At 36.6% G+C, this 20936-nt stretch overlaps 1 protein-coding gene across 1 annotated transcript in view; it reads right to left on the bottom strand.

Moving 5' to 3' along the window:
* The window catches only part of l(3)73Ah (polycomb group ring finger 3-like lethal (3) 73Ah), a 143563-nt gene that overhangs the window by 52071 nt on the left and 70556 nt on the right, over positions 1–20936 (bottom strand). The window contains exon 3 of the mRNA XM_090384801.1: positions 12041–12146. Within this exon, the coding sequence (XP_090240927.1) occupies positions 12041–12146 (106 nt within the window). The remainder of the gene's footprint in view (positions 1–12040; positions 12147–20936) is intronic.

Raw genomic sequence — 20936 nt, 5'->3', positions numbered from 1 at the left:
TAACTTCGATTAGCGCGATTTTGCATAGTGCCATTTTCGCAGAACCAATTAATCGCGCTAATCGAGGGATTCCTGTACTTCATTCCACCACGATGTGGCACGTTTATGATATTTTACGGATGACCGAGGTACTGTAGCTTCAGCTGCTATTAAAATTTGGTTTGTGACATGAGCTATAGCATTGTCTATAGGCTGAGAGGTGATTATTTGTTCATCTATTTCCGCAAATGTTCTGTATTTTGTCCAATCATATTTATGGAATCTCCATCTTTTATGACCATCGTGACGTGTAACATCAATATTTTGAGACCACAGGGAGATGGTCGCTACTCAGAGGATTATTCAAGATTGTTCATTCAATAAGTGGATACAGGATGGGTGAACATATGGAAATGTCAATTGCAGAGGCTGTTCCAGTGGATGTATATCTTAACTCCAGTGTTAAGGAGTGAAAGATTTTGCTCTTCCAATAATTTTTCAATCAATTTACCATGCTTGTCTTGGTGGTAAGATCCCCAAAGGGGATGGTGTCCATTTAAATCTCCCATGATACAGGCCGGAGGTGCTATCTGGGTTACTAATGCTGGGTTATTTCTAGATCAGAATATGCATACTCTTGATTTGGGGGAAGGTAAAATGAGATCACTGAGAATATAAACTGGATTGAGACTCTTACTGCAACTGCTTCCAAAGATGTTTGTAGTTGGAGGCATTTACATGGAATTCATGAGCTCCACTGGAAGGAAATCGGTCTTGTCTGTAGGGTACTGTAACGGTTCACTGCTATGCTTACTTGTGGAGTTAGGTTAGGTTCTTGGTCAATGGTCGCAAATGTTACCAACGTTACTGCGGAAACCTCGACAATTCCACTGTATTATTGTGTGCATTATATTAGCTTTGTATCTGTCTTTTTACAAATGGTCTGCTTGGATCACCCAGGCTTCTTTTTCATATGTATTCATATGATTGTGGACAGAGGGTTTGTCATATGTATTTATGTCTTTAGTATTTGTGGTTGGCTGCGACGTGGAAGACGTGTTTGGCGGAATTGTAACTGGCATATTGATGGCTTGATTGGAAGTTGGGCGTTAGTGACTTTGCTGATGGAGCTAAGATTGAGCGAGCCCAATCAGATAGAGATGTTGGGAGGAACCGTAACATTAGTTTGAACTGCAGTGGTAGTAACAGCAGTTATCTGTTTATGCTGCTAGATGGTTGCTATATATGAGCATGTTACTGTAATTGGTGATATTTGTTTCTTTGCTTCAAGATAGGAAACTTTATGCTCAGTTTTGTATTTTTGAATAATTTTTTCTCTTTTCTACGTTTCAGTCTTTGGAATAAGCAGAATGATTGCCTCTACAGTTTGGACACTGTAAAGATTGTGCAGAACATTCAGTATGGATATGATCTTTAGATCCACATGAAACACATACAGCGTCCCTCGATATACTGCCTGTGAATGCCCAAATTTCTGAATCTGTAGCATTTGATAGGGTTCGGTATATATGGTCGGACATGACAGTTCGAGTATCCGGCCTTTACAGAAGTTGGTGGATTTGGCAAGTTGAACGTTAGCATAATGTTTCTGGTTGGGAGTAATGAACCATCCTTTTTAATTAGGATTCTCTTAACCTGAATAACGTTTTGGCCTGAGAGTTCTTGTTTAATTTCTTCCTCAGATACACGTAGAAGATCCCATTCTGTTTTAACTCCTTTTGAGTAGTTTAAGGTGGCACGAGGCAACACTTCTATGGGAGTTCCTCCACGTGTTTTCAATTTAAGTAATTTCTCAAAGTGCTTGTGTTGTTGTTTCAACAATCAGGTCACTTGATTTTAGTCTGCAAACCATTTTTGGTGAGCCAGCAGCATTCTCTAAACATCTTTGGATCAGAAAAGGAGAGAGCTTGCTGACTGGCTGGTCAATAAGGAATGTATTATAAGGAAGTGAGGCCAAATATTCTGGTTTGTATCCTTCTTTTGTCTCTTAGCACAGAAAGGTTTGTAATCTTCCTGTTCTCTAGAATGTGATGGGGCATCGATCCCACAAGAGTCAGTATTGGTATAGTCCATTTTTGCTCCTTTCAGCCCTTGGCAGATTAACTTTTCTGCCAAGGTTTCTAGCCCCACCACAGGGAGGCAGGAGCAGTGCCTGGTGTGACCAAGCAAAAAGTAGTAGCTGTTAGTAATAAACTATGAGAAATAAATAAAGATGGCTTGCTGTCCTTGTTTGTACAAGCACTTTTGTAACAAAAGCAGTTATGAAATTAATAGATTTCTTAAAGACAGGAACACATAAAAGAACTGTAAATCGCTTTTTGGAAATCGCTCGGTCACAATCACTTGACACCCAGGCCTGTTGACATTAGGCTTGAACTTCTGTAGATTGCAATTTTCAGAAAATATGTATGAAGGAAGGTTGTTCCAGAAAACAGAAGTTGAATGAATAAATAAAGAAGAAAAGTTGGTTCTATGAGTTTGTAGTTGGACAGTAAAAGGATGGATGTTGACTAATCGTGGCAGGCATTCAGACTGTTTTGAAAGAGGAAGCGGGAATTATAGAAGCCAATTCAAAAAGATAGTGCCCATGGAAGCATCTAAAGAAAAGGCATGAAGCAGAAACAGAATGCCTATGAGACAGGGAATGGAGAGACTCTGTTAGAGATGAGTCATTAATTAACCTAACTGCCTTCTTTTGAATGGAATCTAGAAGCCTGACAGAAGTTTTGGAGGAACCGCACCAGATGTAGGAACAATATTCCATGATTAAGCAGATTTGTGATTTGTATAGAGTGAACCATTGTTTGGAAGAACAGTAATGCTAAGAGCAAAAGAGAAATATTTGTAATGTGCTTATGCCAAGAGAGATTAGAAGTCAGGGTAATCCCCAATAGAGATATATGATCTTGCCTAGAAATCAGTGTCATCAAAGAAGAATCCTTTTTGCGAGATATAAGACAAGACTGAGTTTTAGGATTGAAATCAAATAAGTTATCTTTGTCCTACTGGAGAATTACCTGGGGATCAGCATTTAAGGAATTGGCAGTGGACATTTGAGAAGTTGAAGCTGATTGAGCAGGGCAAGGTTTCTCAAACTGGAAGGTGGAATGCAATGTGCTATCATCAGCAAAACTATGGATAGGATTTCCAGTCAACGAAAGGAATCATTAATATACAAGAGGAAAAGAGTGGGAGAAAGAACTGAACCTTGGGGAACACCAGCATTAGTGAAGAAGGTAGAAGAAGAAGACAGAGAGCCACCTATCATCACCAACAGTGAGCAGTCAGTAAGAAAACTGGATACCAATTACAAAAAACAGTTGGCAAACCATAAGATGGAAGCTTATTTAGAAGATCTTTATAAGAAACACGATCAAAAGCCATTGAAATGTCAAAAGAAACTGCTTGAGTTTCAATAAACTTTTCTATTGAATTTGTCCACTGATGGATAACAGAAGCCAGATTACCACCAGTGGACCGACACTGATGGGATCCATTTTGGCGATTGTTGATCAGATGGAAGGTTTCTGGATAGTTTAAGAGTTGGCAGTTAATTGATTTCTCCATTACTTACTTCTTTTGCTGCTTCTTTTAATACAATTGAATAGATCTCATTAGCCATGGTGCCTTATTTACTTTTAGCCTCAACAATTTCTCTTCACCTTTCCTCTGAATTATCAGAAAATCATTTGGCTCCCCAGTTACACGTTGGTATACTTCTGGTATGTGCTCAACATTAAGCACCTCTTCATGTATAAAGATAGATGCAAAATATGTACAGTAAACCCCCGCTATTCGTGGGGGTTACGTTCCTGAAAAATGCCGCGAATACTGAGTTATGGCTCCCATAGTAATAAAGGAGTTCCGTTCCAAAGTATGAAATACATAAGAAAAACTAGTCAAAAATTTTGTCTATGTATTATATGTACCTTCATAATATGACTATGTACATAGATAGTACATAGTGAAATGCAAGCATATGGCATCGAAATGAAAATAAGAAACAATTTAATATTAAATGTAATATTTATTAGAAATTTCAAATAAATCTTTCAAACCAGCGCCTTTTCTAGCTAAAAAACTTATCCCACCAGTGCTATCACCAGTTTCGCTAAAGTGTTGATAAAGGAGTTTTGCCTTTTCACGAATGATGAGTGAACTTAATGGAATTTTATTTTGAGTTCGGTCTTCTATCCACAGATTTAAAGCTTTTTCCATTTTTCTATCATCACGAGTTACAGAGCAAATTTTTGAAGCAATTAGCGCGTTTTCACGGACACTACGGCGGATTTTTTCTTCCGATTTCTTGATTGATCGTACCGTTGACTCATTGATTTTATGTTTTGCCACTGAGGAGACACTTTCACCATTAGAAATTTTATCTAATAACTCAATTTTATTCATTAATGTCATTACCTTCTTTGATCTTTTCACATTTCCCTTGTTATTCGTAGCCATATTTTTGTAGGGGTTAGAAAAGAACTTGTCCACAATAAAGTCACTTTCTTCCGTTAACACACTCGAAAAAGTCTGTTTACACAAACACACTGCAAAACAGTAGATTTTTCACTTTTGTAAGCATATCAATTTATAAGCATTTAAATTAAGAGCAAACGACGAAACCTTCCATGACAAGCGCATAACACATACTGAACAAGGATTAGCGAGAAACATCCACGCTCGCGATTTTGTCACTCCTCCCCCTCACCCACTGAGCGCTGTTTTGACCAGGAAAGATAATTTTAGCCACACCCATGTTTTTTTATGGCAGAAAATGTTCACGGCGCTTTAAAATTCACATTTTAGGTTTCATTTTATATTAAATCAGCGACCGCGAATACGCGAAACCACGAATAGCGGGGGTTTACTGTATTCAATTTATCAGCAACCAGAACAGGACCATCAATAGTTATACCATTTGTATCCAGTGGACCAATGTAGTTCATTCCTTTCCATCTAGTGCTAATATAAACAAAGAACTCCTTTCTACTTTGCATTCTTAGACAGACTTCTCAAAATCTGCCTTATCTTGTCTAGCACCCTTTGTGACTTGATTACAGACTAGTTTGCATTTACTCTATGCTGTTGTGTTCCCTAATAATTTATGATTATCCCATGCCCCTTTTCTTCTTTGCCACTAGTCTCATTAATTCATTTATCATCCACTTAGGTCACAACCTTGAACAGTATCTCTTAGCTGGTATGAAAAGCTTTGTAGCTTGTACAAATACTTCCCTGAATGCTTCCCATTTAGAATTTGCAGTTGGTAACATTATCAATTGGTCCTGCCAAAAAGAACTTAATTTGGTAACTAATTTATATTTAAAATTTAGCACAGAATAGCCTTGCACCACAGTTGCTGCCTTAAAGTCTTTGTTCAAAGCTAAATGGCACAAATTAAATTTACATGCTTGGTGTCAAACTGCCCTGCAGCTCTTTAGTAAGTCAAAAGAGCTCATTTCCAAAATTAATAAATTTCTTGTCACAGTGGATGAAGTGTTGTCATTCTATAGTTAAACCTTAGATGGTCGCTTCTCTTTCATCCAGTTATACCCAGAATCCAAAATTTTGTGAATTAGTGAAAACCTGATCACAGGAATTACTCACATCACTACTTATGCAGTGAGCCAGCTCTGCAGTAAGTAAACTTCAACAGTTTTTTTAGAAACTTTCCCTCAAGAAAGTTTCCAAATATATTGTAAAATAATAAAAAACAATACATTCAAAACAATTTGGAAAATATTCAAAGTATGCAGGCATTTTATTGTGTAATGTATTTCTGGATTATCAAGATTACTTGTTAACAGGAGAGATTGCTTCTACAGGGATGGGATACACTTAAATAGAAAGGGTGCAAGAATTTTTGCTGATGCTGTCGAGGCAGTGTTAGGTGGGTCGGAAAACTGCTAGTTGGGGGGGGATACAAGGACTAATAGATTAACAGTAGCCACTGGCAGAGGTGGAAGTGATTCTTGCACTGCTTCTATTGAAATGAGCAGAAGCCTGAAAAACAAGATGCAGGATATTTCAGAGACTGCTGGGAGTCATTGCGGTACAAGTAAACACATGGGTTGTGTTAGGATAGCTAAGAATAGAAACAGGTGCATGTATACCTGCGTGTACACCAATGCTAGGAGTTTGGTAAATAAATTTGATGAATTTGAGGTATTGCTCAAAACATCAAAGGCAGATATTGTTGGGATATCAGAGACGTGGTGTCACACAGATATAAGTAATGCGGAACTGGAATTTGGGGAATGCAATGTGTATAGAAAGGATAGACGGGACAGGAGGGGAGGAGGGGTTATGCTATTAATTAAGAAACACATAAAGTCCAAGGAAGTGAAGCCAGTCGACATCGATGGACAGGGCAGTGTCGAGTCAGTTTGGTGTGACATAAGCATAGGGAAATCAAAATTGAGAGTAGGAGTGTGCTATAGGCCTAATGACTCTGATGAGTATAATAAGATATTGTACAGGGAAATAGAGTGGGCCAGTAAATCAGAGAGTCTTATAATGGGGGATTTTAATTTCCCAGATATTGACTGGAATTTGTGGGTTGGTCACTCGCACACTAGCAAGGCTTTTGTGGATTTATTGGATGATTGTTTTCTACATCAGCATGTTCGTGAGGCAACAAGAGGGAGCAATACTCTTGATCTGATTATCAGTAGTGATTCTTCATGCATTGAGAATCTGCAGATAAATGAACCACTGGGTGGCAATGATCACAGTGTGTTGAAGTGGGATTTACTCAAGGAGGTAACTACCATCAGAGGTAAAGGGAAGGGTTTTTGTTTTCGTAAAGGCGACTATGATGGTCCGAGACAGTATTTAAATTCTATACAGTGGGACCAACTGATGATGTTACCAACAGCAAACTCAAAATGGGAAGCATTCAAGGAACTAATCTTGGAGGCTACCAGGCTTTACATACCAACTAAGAAATATTGTTCAAGGTTTAGGCCTAAATGGCTGTCAGATGAACTAATGAGACATGTGGCAGAGAAGAAAAATGCATGGGATACATACAAATTAATGGGTGACACGGAAGCCTATAATAGATATAAGTTAGTCTGTAACCAAGTCACAAAGGAGATTAGGCAGGCAAAGGCAGACTACGAAAAATCCTTGGCAAAGGATGCAAAGAAAAACAGAAAAGAGTTCTTTACATATTTAAACTCAAGAAGGAAAGGGATGAATCAGATTGGTCCACTGGATATTGATGGTTCAACAGTTGAGGATTCTGCTCAGGTGGCTAACAATCTAAACGAGTATTTTGCATCTACATTAACGCATGAGGAGTTATTCAGGAAGGAGAATGATGTAGGTAAAGTAAACATTGGCAGTGAGCTATATGATTTTGTAATAACTGAGAGGAAAGTGGAGGAGAGATTGTTGAGGATAAACATAAAAAAGGCACCTGGGGTGGATGGGATCTATCCAGTTATATTAAAGGAGGCAGCAAAGGAAGTAAGCAAACCCCTAGCCATAATTATGAGAGCTTCTTTGGACTCAGGGGAGGTACCCATGGACTGGAGATGTGCAAATGTAACCCCAATTCACAAAGGAGGATCAAAGGCTGACACAAGTAATTATAGACCTGTTAGTTTAACTTCTGTTCCAGGTAAATTAATGGAGGCACTGGTTAAAGAAGCACTGCAGGATCATCTAGAAAAGAATTCAGTTATAGCTCAGACGCAGCATGGTTTTGTTAAGGGCAGGTCTTGCCTGACCAATTTTATGATGTAGTCACAAAAGAACTGGATGCAGGGAATAACTTTGATATTATATATTTGGATCTTAGAAAGGCTTTTGATACTGTTGCACATGGAAGACTGCTGCACAAATTGGAGCAGTGTGGCATTGGAGGCAAATTGCTGCTATGGATAAGGGGATGGTTGAGTGGCAGAAGACAGAGAGTGGTAATCAATGGACACTGCTCAACGTGGACTAATGTTATTAGTGGAGTTCCTCAGGGTTCAGTGTTAGGTCCTTTGTTGTTTTCGGTGTTTATGAATGATATTGATGATGGGATATCAAGTTTAATGTCCAAGTTTGCAGATGATACAAAGGTTGGCAGGGTTGTTAAGGACACTACTGACGCTATGCTGCTGCAACAGGATCTGGAAAGGTTGAACAGATGGGCTGAGAGGTGGCAAATGAAGTTTAACATTGACAAATGTAAAGTACTACATATGGGAAACAGTAACCCCAGAGCAACGTATCAACTCTGCGGTACTACACTGACAGTGGTGGAGAATGAAAAGGACCTGGGGGTAAATTGTGCAGGCAGATATGAAGTTCTCTGAGCAGTGCAGACGAGCTGCAAGAGTAGCTCATGGTGTCTTGTCAATGATATACAGGAATTTTTCTAGCAGGGATAAGGAGGTGATTATTCCCTTGTATAAGGCAATGGTTAGGCCACATCTTGAGTACTGTATACAGGTCTGGAGGCCTCATTTCAAGAAGGATGTAGAGCTGCTGGAACGGGTACAGAGAAGGGCAACAAGATTAGTGAATGGAACAAAGAGTTGCTCTTACGAAGAAAGGCTTAAGTTTTGCAAATTACAGAGTCTGGAGACTAGGCACCGGCGAGGTGATTTGATAGAGGTGCATAAGGCTTTGAATGGTTTGAGCATGCTCAATGCCAATGGGATTCTTCATCTTGCTCAGAATAATCACCACAGAGGGCATAAATTCAAATTGATGAAGGACGGATGTCGGATAGATGTGCGGAAATTTGCCTTTGGCCAGCGGGTGGTTGGTTGGTGGAACCGACTTCCATCACTTGTTGTTGAAGTTGATAGCCTAAACAAATTTAAAGCTCAACTGGACAGGTATTTCGAACGAATGGAGGGGTGAAATGGGAGTGGTTGTGTGTGTGGTGTGTTTTTTTTTTTTTTTTTGGCTGATGCTGAATAAGCTTGCTTTCTTCCATCACATGCCTCTACTAATGCTAATATTATAATGAATTTCTTCAGGTGCCAGTATTTTAATAAATACACATCTACTTCTATTCAATCACCAGTTTTGTTGGTGATTGGATAGAAGAAAAACCCTCTATGATCAAGAAACATACCATGTTCTTGACCATAGAGGGTTTTTCAACAGTTATATTAATGGACGAAATATAAAAAAATAAGATACTCATCCTAGTTTCTTTTATGAATGATCTGTCCTCCAGTCTTTTTCTTCCTCATTTTCCAAAGCTGCTTTCATCCTCCCCATTTCAAGCAAGTATTCATCTGATAGTGCTTCACTAAGTGAATTTAACAACTTTATCATTTCCTATCTCAATCTTACTGAAGCTAACATCTTGTGAATGTTTAACTATTTAAGCTTTGTTCACCAAAGCTTTGGAAATCAATAAACAACCGTCCAGCCATATTTTTCTCCACACTAAATTCAATGCTGAATGTTTCATTTCACTCCAAGATTATCCAATACTGTTAATGGCACGAATGACGTAATTTCTCCAGAATTCATCGTTAGCTTGCCGACACCTGTTCCACGAATCCTCTTGCCTAATGATTTCTTTAAATGGCCTTAAATGTATAGAGGTTTTTTTATATATCATTTTAAGAGCCATTGGCACGCATGAAGTATATTAGTATTGGTTTCAACAACAAAAAAAAAAAAACAATAACAACAGTTAAACTTATCTTTTCCTGCCTTAACAGAGTTGAAAAGTCTCACAATGCTTGTCCCACCTAAAAATCAGCACTAGCTCCCTCACCAGTTTATTTCAAGTTGAATAGATTAGCTTCCCCCCCCCCCCCCTTTTTTTTTTTTTTACTCAAACCAACCAGAACTGGCCTTGAAACTTTTGGTGGATATAGATTCACTTTCAAATCATCAAAGCAATCTTCTTTTGCATTATTATTATTGTGCTTAATGGGAAAATGGAAGCCTTATCAATAATTTGAATTGAAAACCAACCACAACAAGTGGTTGGTTTTCAATTCAAATTATTGTTAAGGCTTCCATTTTCTCCACTGTAAAACTATGCAAATGCTGCAATTTAGCAGCTGATGATAGAATTACATCCCGATCATACTTCCTTATTTTGTCTTTATTCTTCTTTATAGTAAACAGTACAGTCAGACAGACCCAGTGAATTAGCAACATCAATTCACACAATTACACTTTTAAAGGCACCTAATCACAGCACGTTTAATTTCTAAATCAATACATTTCCTTTTATCAGCACAGGAGTTGAAGATGATCTTTTTGAAGACATGAGATAAATGCCTTTAAAATATGAATCACAAATAATTTCGAAACATTACCAAGCAGAAACATAAGCAATTTTCACTACATGACACATGAAAAAAAAAAAGACTGATACAGAAGTAAAATTAAGGCAACATGATTCTGATAATTTTGATTATCAATAGTTTTGTCTAAATCTTAATACATTCAGCTGCTCTAAGCATGATCACAAATCTGCACAAATCACAAGTAGTGAAAACAATGCCACCAACTTCAAAAACAACAAAAGATATTAACTAAGCTTCAGCTGAATCTGTTGGTGTAATAGTGATGTGTTAATTAATCTTAATGTTCAGATTAGGTAGCTATAACCTTCAATCATATGTCAAACATAAGGAAAAATGGATATGAATGAAACAGGTTTATGTAAAAAGTACCTTAGCAGGAAAACCATGCAAAAGTGAAATAATACTACCTGAAAGCATGCTAAACAAGTGATACCTGTATTATGAAATTAAAAATTAATTTTATTTGCATGGATTTAAATTTTATACTGATAACTCATTTTAAAATAAAGTATCATTAACTCAGCAGTAAACAGTGCCACCCCTGTCTCTCTCATGTTACAGTTTTACATTGTTCTTAAGATCGGTCTATTGTTTATGCAGCATAATTATGTGAAATATGCTGAGAAGCAAAATGCCCCACAATGAATAAAAAATTCTAAATTATGAGTGCTTGAGTAATTTTGAAATTTTAGAATCCTTATAAAAAGAATAATTAAATCTCTTGGAATAATTAAAATTAAGTCTTGTTTGTGTTGGAAATACAATGTAAAAATAATTTTTTATTTGAGATTTTTATAAAAAATTATATTAAGTATTACCAGTACTTTTTTTGTAAAAAAATAGGTGCCGGTACTCATTCTTTGTTATCAAGAAAAATTCCGTGCCGGCACGGGTGACATGCAGTAGGTGTCAGCCATGCCAGCTGCTTCCGTCTGTTAAGGATCACGTGACACTCGGCGGAGTCAGCACAAGTCAATCACAGTTGTATCGCTAGCAGTTGGTACGCTATATCCGATACTGAATCTCGACCATTAATTTTATTAACACACATTTTATTAAGCATAAATTTATTATACAAGTATATTAAAAATAAGTCAAAGGTGAGTCTTATTTAATAAATAAAAAATAATAAGTAAAATGTAAAAATACGGTAAGTACCAAGTAAAAAAATAAGTAAAAATAATTTCACAATGAAGTTTTGGTCAAGATTCAGAAACGGGTACCCCTTCCAGACTGCTAGTGATACGGCCGCGATAGACGGGTGCTGACTCCGCCCATTGTCACATGATCTCCTTAATAGATGGAAGCAGCTGGCATGGCTGACACCGACTGCGTGCCAGGCATGTCACCCGTGCTGGCACGCCGTACCGTTGCGTACGGTCACAAAAAAAGCCCTGAGTATTACAATCCATTAGAAAAAGGTCTAGAATTCAAAAACCCAAAAATTATTTATTAATTTATTTTTTAAATAAAAAATGAAATGAAATGAATTGGTTTAATTGAGAAAGCAGTACTGTCACACAAACTTACATACAAGTAATTAAAAATTCATAGCTCGTTTTCATGGGTGCATCATCACTATTTGAGGTTTCATTTTGTAATGTTATATCTAATGCAATTTTCACTTTATTTTAGTTTGATGTGAATTACACTAAATAACTGCACTATAAGTTAACAACTTATGTTTAATAAATTAAAAATAGCAAAATTGGTTTGTAATACAGCATGTATTGAGTACAAAATTCAGTATTACTTACATGTGTGCAAGCATTCAATAACTGTAGTAGCATCAATCAAATAACCTTTGCAAATTTTGCATGTGATGTGGGAATTAAGTGTTTTTAGGCGTATCCGCCTTTCCATCTAAAATGCAAAATAACACAAAACATCTTTCAGAAAACATAACAAAGCACAACATTTATTTAACACACAAAACCACTTTTTACTGGTTAAAATCTACAATGATAACATTAAAAACGGAGAAATAAATTGAAAATTATATATAATCTAAAAAGAAAGAGCAAAATCAATTTTCAGTTGGAGGTTCAATAATATATATTACCCTAATGCAACACATTCTTTTTATAATTCTGAACATGGGATGCAATTTATCATAGTTTTAGTTCTTTCTGATTTCAAATAAACAGCACTTCCCAAAATGAATAGTATACTGCTATTTATTTCAAAGAATGCCATCCTCTAATAATTATTTCAGTAATACTGTCATTTTAGTGAGCAGGTGAACACCTTATCCTGATATTGACAAAGCAGTTGATAAAAGTAGCTTTACAAGAAATATTTATATATTACAAGAGGACATATTTATTCCTTTTTTACTATACTAAGGTTAGGGAGACAAATTTTTTCTGGTCATTTTAATTCATTCAAAAGTAACCAACTTTTAAAATGAAGCTGAAGATTTAGATGCAAGATAACTGTGATACACTTTATTAATCTTTCTGCACACATCATAAAATTAAAGTTAAGATAAAAACTGATAAACAGTAAAGAATGATGGATTTTCTCCATATAAGAATGTTAAGTAACTAGAGAACCACTGAGATAATAAGATTTAAAAAAAAAAACGGCATGAAAAAAATAGAAGTCATACAGACCCCATTTGGCATTATTTTGAATGCTTATTTAAAGGGGGGGGGATGAAAGAATGGCAAAAAAAAACAGGATCCTTCCGGAGAGAGGATAATTAGAGGTAATATTTCTGATGTACAAATTCACAAACTCAGAAAATAGTTGACATGAATTGGCAAGAAAAAAAATAAAGAAAATTAGGTGAGTAATTAGGATTATAATAGATAGATAGATAGATCATGTCATTAGTGATAGCAAAAGCTATTGCATACCTAACAGCCAGATTTGCAAAGTAAGCCAGCTGGAATTAGAAACCATAGACAACAACCTCACTGCTAGAAAAGTATGAATGAAGAAAGTAAAGTTACAAGATAAAAAGTAAGAAATTTCCAATGAGAGAGAGAGAGAGAGAGAGAGAGAGAGAGAGAGAGAGAGAGAGAGATATTGGGAAGGGAAGCTGATAACAAGTTGAACCAAAAAGAGATCAAAAACAGGAGATTTCCTATATAAAACATCTAATATTAGAAGAGGCATGAACATACACCACTTTAAAAGGATTGAACCAAAGATTAATGGTCTGAGCAATTAGAATTAAGATAAGTGGTATATAAGACTATTAATAGTTGAGATTTCACTAAAAAATGTGGTGAGATAAGGTAAAGAAAACTGTGAAACAAACTGATTTTGATGAGGTCTTTAAATATGCAAGGTATGCCTTGCACGTACACTACATATTTAAAGACCTCAGACTTCTAGATAGACTGCTGCTTCTAACCCTCACCACAACTTTTATTTGGGAATCTAATGAAGGAATGAATGGAATTGAAAGTGAAGAAAGATACAAAATGTGTCCTGTTTTCCTTCACATTCCTATATACTCCAGGATGAAAAACAGGAAAGATCTTTAATTAAATAGAAAGTAGAACGTCTGAAGAAAAAGAATTTTTTTTTTTTTTTTTTGCTCGGATGCTCTGAATTGACTTCACTTAATAATAACTTCACAAAACTTTTTCATTTGCTAACCACAAACCTAACACTCTTGATCTTTTCTTTATCAACAACCCTTCCACACAGTTTGTGTTATTTGTCTTCAACTATACTAGTTGAAACATATTAATATATAAACTGTGTTGTAACAATATGGTGTCTGTGTTTTCTCCAGAAGAAACCCTATGCTATGGCCTCAGCCTCATAGCATTTAGTATTTCAACAATGAAATATGGGATGGTCTGAAACATTTCTATTCCTCTTTTACTTGGTAGGGTAACTGTTCTAAATCTCCTGATTATAATTTTTATTCAGTATGCTATCAAAAATTATTCTAATGAGAAAAAATCCTTTATTCCTCATTATACTTTAAACTTTTATCCTTCATCTGAACCATGGTTTTATAAAAATTGTGATATGATATTCTGAATAACCATAACAATAAAAAAATAGCATATTACAATTGGTTTTTCTCCAAAGTTCATTTTGAAAGGCCTAAGAGCGAGGAACTTGCTTCTTGTCAATGACTTCTGTTTATCCACACTTCCACTTGTTTCAACCTGATGGTTCTGTTGCAGCATCATTAGCATCTTAATTTTCCTCTAATTTTTGTATAGATGATCTTTAAAATTGTTTTAACATAAACACTTTAAGTTAAAACAATTATAACATTAGCATAGGCACATGATGCAAGAAAGCAAAGCTTATATAGCATCAGCCAAAAAAAAAAAAAAAAACTTTATTTCACCCATTCACTTGCTCCAAATATTTGTCAAGTTCTGCCTTGAATCTCTATTTAAGCTATCAACGTCTACGACAGATGGAAGTTTGTTCCAGCAATCAACCACCCGCTGGCTAAAGGCAAACGTCTGCACATCTATCCTACAACCATCTTTCCTCGATTTCAATTTCTGCCCTCTCAGGCGATTATTCTGAGCAAGAGGAAGAATCCCATCCGCATTGAGCATGCTCAAACCATTCAAGACTTTATACACCTCAATCAGATCACCTCGCAGGTGCCTAGTTTCCAGACACTGTAATTTGCAAAACTTGAGCCTTTCTTCGTAAGGGCAACCTTTTGTTCCATTCACTAATCTTGTTGCCCTTCTCTGTACTTGTTCCAACAGCTCTACATCCTTCTTGAAATGAGGCCTCCAGACCTGTATACAGTACTCAAGGTGTGGCCTGACCACTGCCTTATCCCTGCTAGAAAAATTCCTGTATATCATCGACTAGACACCATGAGCTACTCTTGCAGACCGTCTGCACTGCTCAGAAAACTTCATATCTGCCTGCACAATTACCCCCAGGTCCTTTTCATTCTTTACCACTGTCAGTGTGGTACCACAGAGTTCATAGTTAATCTGGGATTACTGCTTTCCATACGTAGTATTTTACATTTGTCAATGTTAAACTTCATTTGCCACCTCTCAGCCCATCTGCTCAACTTTTCTAGATCCTGTTGCAGCAGTGTACTGTCATTAACAACCCTGCCAACATTCGTATCGTCTGCAAACTTGGACATTAAGCCTGATATACCATCATCAATATCATTTATAAATACAGAAAACAACAATGGACCCAACACTGAACCCTGAGGGACTCCACTAATAACATTAGTCCACGATGAGCAGTGTCCATCGATTACCACTCTGTCTTCTCCCATTCAACCATCCCTTTATCCATAGCAGCAATTTGCCTCCAATGACACACTGCTCCAATTTGTGCAGCAGTCTTCCATGTGCAACAGTATCAAAGGCTTTTCTAAGATCCAAATATATGATATCAAAGTTATTCTTTGCATCCAGTTCCTTTGTGACTACATCATAGTATCCAATCAAATTAGTCAGACAAGACTTCCCCTTAACATAAACAAATGTAAAGAATTACTTTGGTTTTTAGACAAAAAGATTAGAAGTATCCTAAACAATCTTGATACCAAGGGGTCTTCAAGTCATGACAGCATTTTCAAGCAACTTGTACCGTAGAGCTAACTGCATTTTTTTACTTTTGAATGGAAATTTACTCATGTCCAGCTAATTCTTCAGTAAGCAAGAAAATCTGTTCCTTCCAATTATCAACCCACTGCATTTACCTTAACTCTTTCCAAAGTAACGAAAAATCCAACTGCATACTCTTATACAATCTTGAAACCTTCTATATCATTAGCAATTGCCACTAGCTTTGCTAATCAGATTCTAGTAGTGTTGTTCCACCAGCATATGGTGGAACAACACTACCCTGGAAGTGTTTGGAGAAATTCAAGCAGTGGCTCGAAATTTCTAAAGCTTTTAATCATCCTTAGCTTAAGGCTATTCTAAATAAGCTTCCGGCTTACAAGGATCTATCACCAATTTTTGAAACAGCCAGTTTTCTCTTTGACTGTTACTTTATATGATAATTGATGGCCCTCTGTCTTCTAACCTGGTGACTAATTCTTCCCATAAGGTTCTCTTTTCTTCAACAATTCTTTTCCCATATGAGGTGTTACAATAAAGTTCCTGGACTGGTGCTGTGGCATCATATTTGATGAGTTTGAAAATAAATGGAAGTGGTATGCTGTAACTCAAAATTCCTCCAAAAGATGGTACACAGACTGTCCAGTACGGCGACAAGTTGCAAGCAACAACTAGTTTCGTTAGTAACGTTAACATTCTGTGTCATGATTTTGCAATATGGAACAATGAAATTTTGCTTCAAACTGGGAAAATCTGAAACAGAAACATATGAAATGTTAAAAACTGATTATGGTGATGAAACATTGTCATACCAATGTGTTTGAATGGTGCAACCAGCTCAAAGATGGACATGAGGATGTTCATGATGACCCCAGAAATGGGCACCCATGGACCTTCGAAATAGGAGCAGATTTACAAAAGTACAGGACACTGCAGCACGATATCATCATTTGAAACTCAGGATGATGGCTAATGAGCTGCATATGAATAAAGAGATCATTCCACAAATTCTGCACGCATGAAGATTTAGGGAAAAGGAAGGTCTGTGCAAAATTTCTACATATTCTCATGGATGAGCAGAAGCAACAGAGAGTGTCATCATGCGAAGACTGTCTAGTCTTATCAAGACAATCCTAATTTCCTAGAATATTGTCACTGGAGACGAGTGTTGCTCGTTTCAGTATTACCCAGAGACAGTGTAAGAGCATGCAGTGAACTTTAAAATTACTAATGACCAAAAAGATTGTTTACAGATGTCCAGGATTAACTTATGTCGATCATGTTTTTCTACGAATGGCATGATTCACAAGAAGTTTGTACCCAAAGGAGAGAGAGAGTCAATAATGTATTCCACATACAGGGCTTCAAAGACTTTTAAAGTACATTTCCTGGGCGAGGCCACAAGTTACAGAGAAAGGCAGCCGGTCATTGTTACATGACAATGCTCTTGAAGTGAAGACATTCTGGCAGAACATGGCCATGTACAGATCAACCACCCATCCTACTCTCCCGACCTAGCACCAATGGACTTCTTCCTCTTTCCTAAGATGAAAACAGCCCTCAAAGGAAAGTGATTTCGGGACACTGTGGATATACAGAAGAACATAACCGCTGCATTGAACAGCATTTCTCTGGATTTCTTCACCAACTCTTTTCAGAAACTTTTAGAATGGTATAACTAGTGCATTTGATTAGGCAGTGATTACTTTGAATAAAAATAAAACTATTTTTGAGCTCCTTCACTTTATGTTCTTTTTATTGCATTCTGGGAACCTTAATATATACAGTGAAACTTCCCTTTAACGGACAGCCATGGGAAACGAAAATGTGTCCGTTAGAGAGAAGTGTCCGCTAACAAGAAGTCTGAGGGAGAAAAAAAACAAGAAAGAAAGAAAAATCGTTAAACGTTTAATGTAAAATTGAATTAAAATATATACAGATTTTGCACAATATTTTTGTAAATAATATACATACAATTGTGCTATGCATATTTCGACTTTATCTTAAGAAAAATACATATAGTAATCACTTATTTTCTTCCGGCTGATAATTTTGTTTTCAACATTTGTCTGGAGTGAAGAAACCATCGAAAGTCCTTCAGTATCTTCTTCAGCGGCGAAAAACATTTTTAAACGATTGATTTGTACGAGCGCTTCTATTTTCATCGGTGGTTCGCCGTTAATATGTTCTTCGACAGAATGACCTCCTTCCATTTCTTCATCCTCATGAGGAACTTCTTGAAAAATATTGATGATAATGTCGATATCTATAGCACCATCTTCTGTAGTGAGGTTCGAGTCTATATCTTTGTAGCAGGGTTACTTGTAGCTGAAGTATCGTACATTATCAATAGATGTTGAAGTTCTTGTTCTTCTTGGTGCTCCACATTGCTGTTCACAACTTCAATTTTTGCGTTTGAGAAGCCAGACTTTACAAAACAGTTCACGACAGTTTGTTTTCTAATTGCGTTTACTGAAGAGGAAATCCATTGAATCGCATCTAGGATGCTGATTTTCTTTGCAAGGTCACTCGCACATGTTACATCGTTCATGTTTGCAATGAGATGTCTTAAAACACGTTTTCTGTAGTGAAGTTTAAAATTTTTTATTATCCCTTGATCCAAGGGCTGACACTGCAGATGTGTTTGGTGGCAGAAAAACGATTTGAATGTTGGACAATTCAATGTGCGGGTGAGATGCAGCATTATCCATGAAAAGAATGATTTTTCTGTTTTCACGAATCATGTTTTGGTTAAAGTGACTTATCCATTAGCTCATGATATCTCGTGTCATCCACGCTTTTTTATTAGACTTCCAGTCAACATTCAAACGATTCAACTTTATGCCCTTGAAACAACGAGGATTTTGTGGGTTTCCTATAACAAGAGGTTGTTCAAAGTCTCCCAGCATATTTGTACACAATAGTACAGTCAAGCGTTCCTTAGAAATTTTTCCGCCCTGACACTTTTCGTTTTTTAGACTCATTGTTTTTTCAGGAAGAGCTTTAAAAAACAGCCCTGTTTTGTCACAGTTGTAAATATCCTTAGCTTCAAAATCACGACATAAATCTTCCAATTTGACGGTCCACTCTGTTACAACCCCAGTATCAACAGATCCACCTTCACCACTTACGGTTTTCCAAGAAATTTTATGCCGAGTTTTAAACTTGTCTAGCCATCCCACAGAAGCTTTGAACTCATTTACTCCCATAGATTTCGCAACCTCCAAAGCCTTTTCCCTAATAATAGGCCCATTAATGGGAATTTTTTAGCACGTTTGCAACAAAACCACTCATACGCAACGTTGTCAATTTGAAGTCCAACAGTTTTCGGGAATGATTTTTGAACCTGATCATTTCCGTTTTGCCAAATTTGTTTGAGCAGTTCATTTTTTTCTTTAGGATGTCGCTTACCTGCGTCTTCCCGATTTTGAATTTTGCAGCGAGATTGTGAACACTTTTTTTTTGCCGATCTTACGCATTAACGAGTTCGACTTTATCTTTTAAAGTTAAATGTTTACGAGAAGACATTGTGCACTTCACACGACACTGAACAAAACTGAAAACTGAAACGACGAAAGGCCGACCATATCCCCCCCCCCCCCCCGCACACACCGAATTCATTAGAAGTTTTATACGTGCCTTAAAATTCTCGAAAAAGGGTTTAGAACCACGACGTAAACCTTGATAAAATTCAGAAAATCGGAAATAGAAAATAAACGCAATTGAGGCAATACGTGGAAGAAAAGTTCCTAGAAAAAGGGCCGTAAGCTCGCCCGCTGTCCGTTATGGGGAGATCAAATTAAGTGCTAATCTAAGCGAAAGAGTGCAGATTGCCTGTCCGCGTCCGTTACAGAGAATGTCCGCTAGACAGAAGCTGCAAACATGTTAAAACCAATGGAGGTGAGTTGGGGAATTTGAAAATGTCCGTTATAGAGAGGTGTCCGTTAGGAGAAGTTTCACTGTATTAACAATCTTCTTCCACTGACTGGAAATCCTACCCAGAGTTCTGCTGATTACAATATTCTTACGTTTGCTTTCCAGTTCAATAAATCTTGACCTGCACAAGCAGAGCAAGGTCTGTTGAAAAATTCATTGAATGTTGACACCACTTAACATGATTCATTAACCCATATGTGTATGAATGTTTTTCAAAGTCTTTTCAAGGAGGTTTCAAATAATGGGTCAATTTATATATGAACTGTCTTGCAATCTTCCAGTATTTGCTGCCATCTCTTGTTTTCCTAACTAATAGCAGACAGTTTTAATATATCGTAGAATGAAAATATATCATTGAAAATCAGAGGAAGACACTACACCTGTCAGCCACCACTGTCCAATTTGCACTTACAAAAGCTGAAATTCTATGAAATTTGGATCTAGATGATGAAACTTAATCAAGTAACAAATAAACAGATGTAGAGGATATTATTGCATAAAAAAAAGCAGATTTTTTTCCCCCACAAGTTTTGATTTTTTTTAAAATAATGATTTGATTTCTGATAATTTCACTCCAACTTTGGGCAAACTAGTTAAAATAAGAATAAATGAATGTTTAAGGCATTTATGTACAAAATTGTAATTTTTAAAAATTTTCAAAATTTCATGAAGAAACTCCCTGTACTCAGAGCTTACCATTCTCAGTAAACTCACTCCTTAGAGGCTTAAATGATTTCCAGATATTTCTTCAGTAGGGAGAAGAAAATTTAGTTAACTTCAACTCTTCTAAAATGCAGTCCTATCATTCATGTTCAACAGAATTCAAGTACCTAGACTAAGGATTATACTGACTTCCAGCATTTCTACAACATGAAAATTCTAGAAGTCAGTATAATCCCTAGTAAAACATCAGAAAAACCATATCCTTTACATAAAAAAAAAAAAAACAAAAAAAAACCCAAACTACTTTCTTCTTGGCATCACTATTCTTTTAAACAGCCCTGAATGTGTTTCCAAAACTTATCTTAAACTTGAGACTCCACTGAAAACAGAATAATCACTCTAGTAGAAACTGACCCCCCCCCCCCATGATCTTTATCACAAATATTCAGCTTCTGCAGCATGCTTCTATACAGATATACTCACAGACACTGTTCTGAATTAGCACCTGTAATTCAACCTC

This window comes from Mastigoproctus giganteus, chromosome 11, assembly GCF_048544385.1.
Source record: "Mastigoproctus giganteus isolate SK-2022 chromosome 11, ASM4854438v1, whole genome shotgun sequence".
NCBI classification, from domain to species: Eukaryota; Metazoa; Arthropoda; class Arachnida; order Uropygi; family Thelyphonidae; genus Mastigoproctus; species Mastigoproctus giganteus.
The sequence above is the reverse complement of the archived record's forward strand: the minus strand, read 5'-3'. Positions and strand labels throughout refer to the sequence as shown.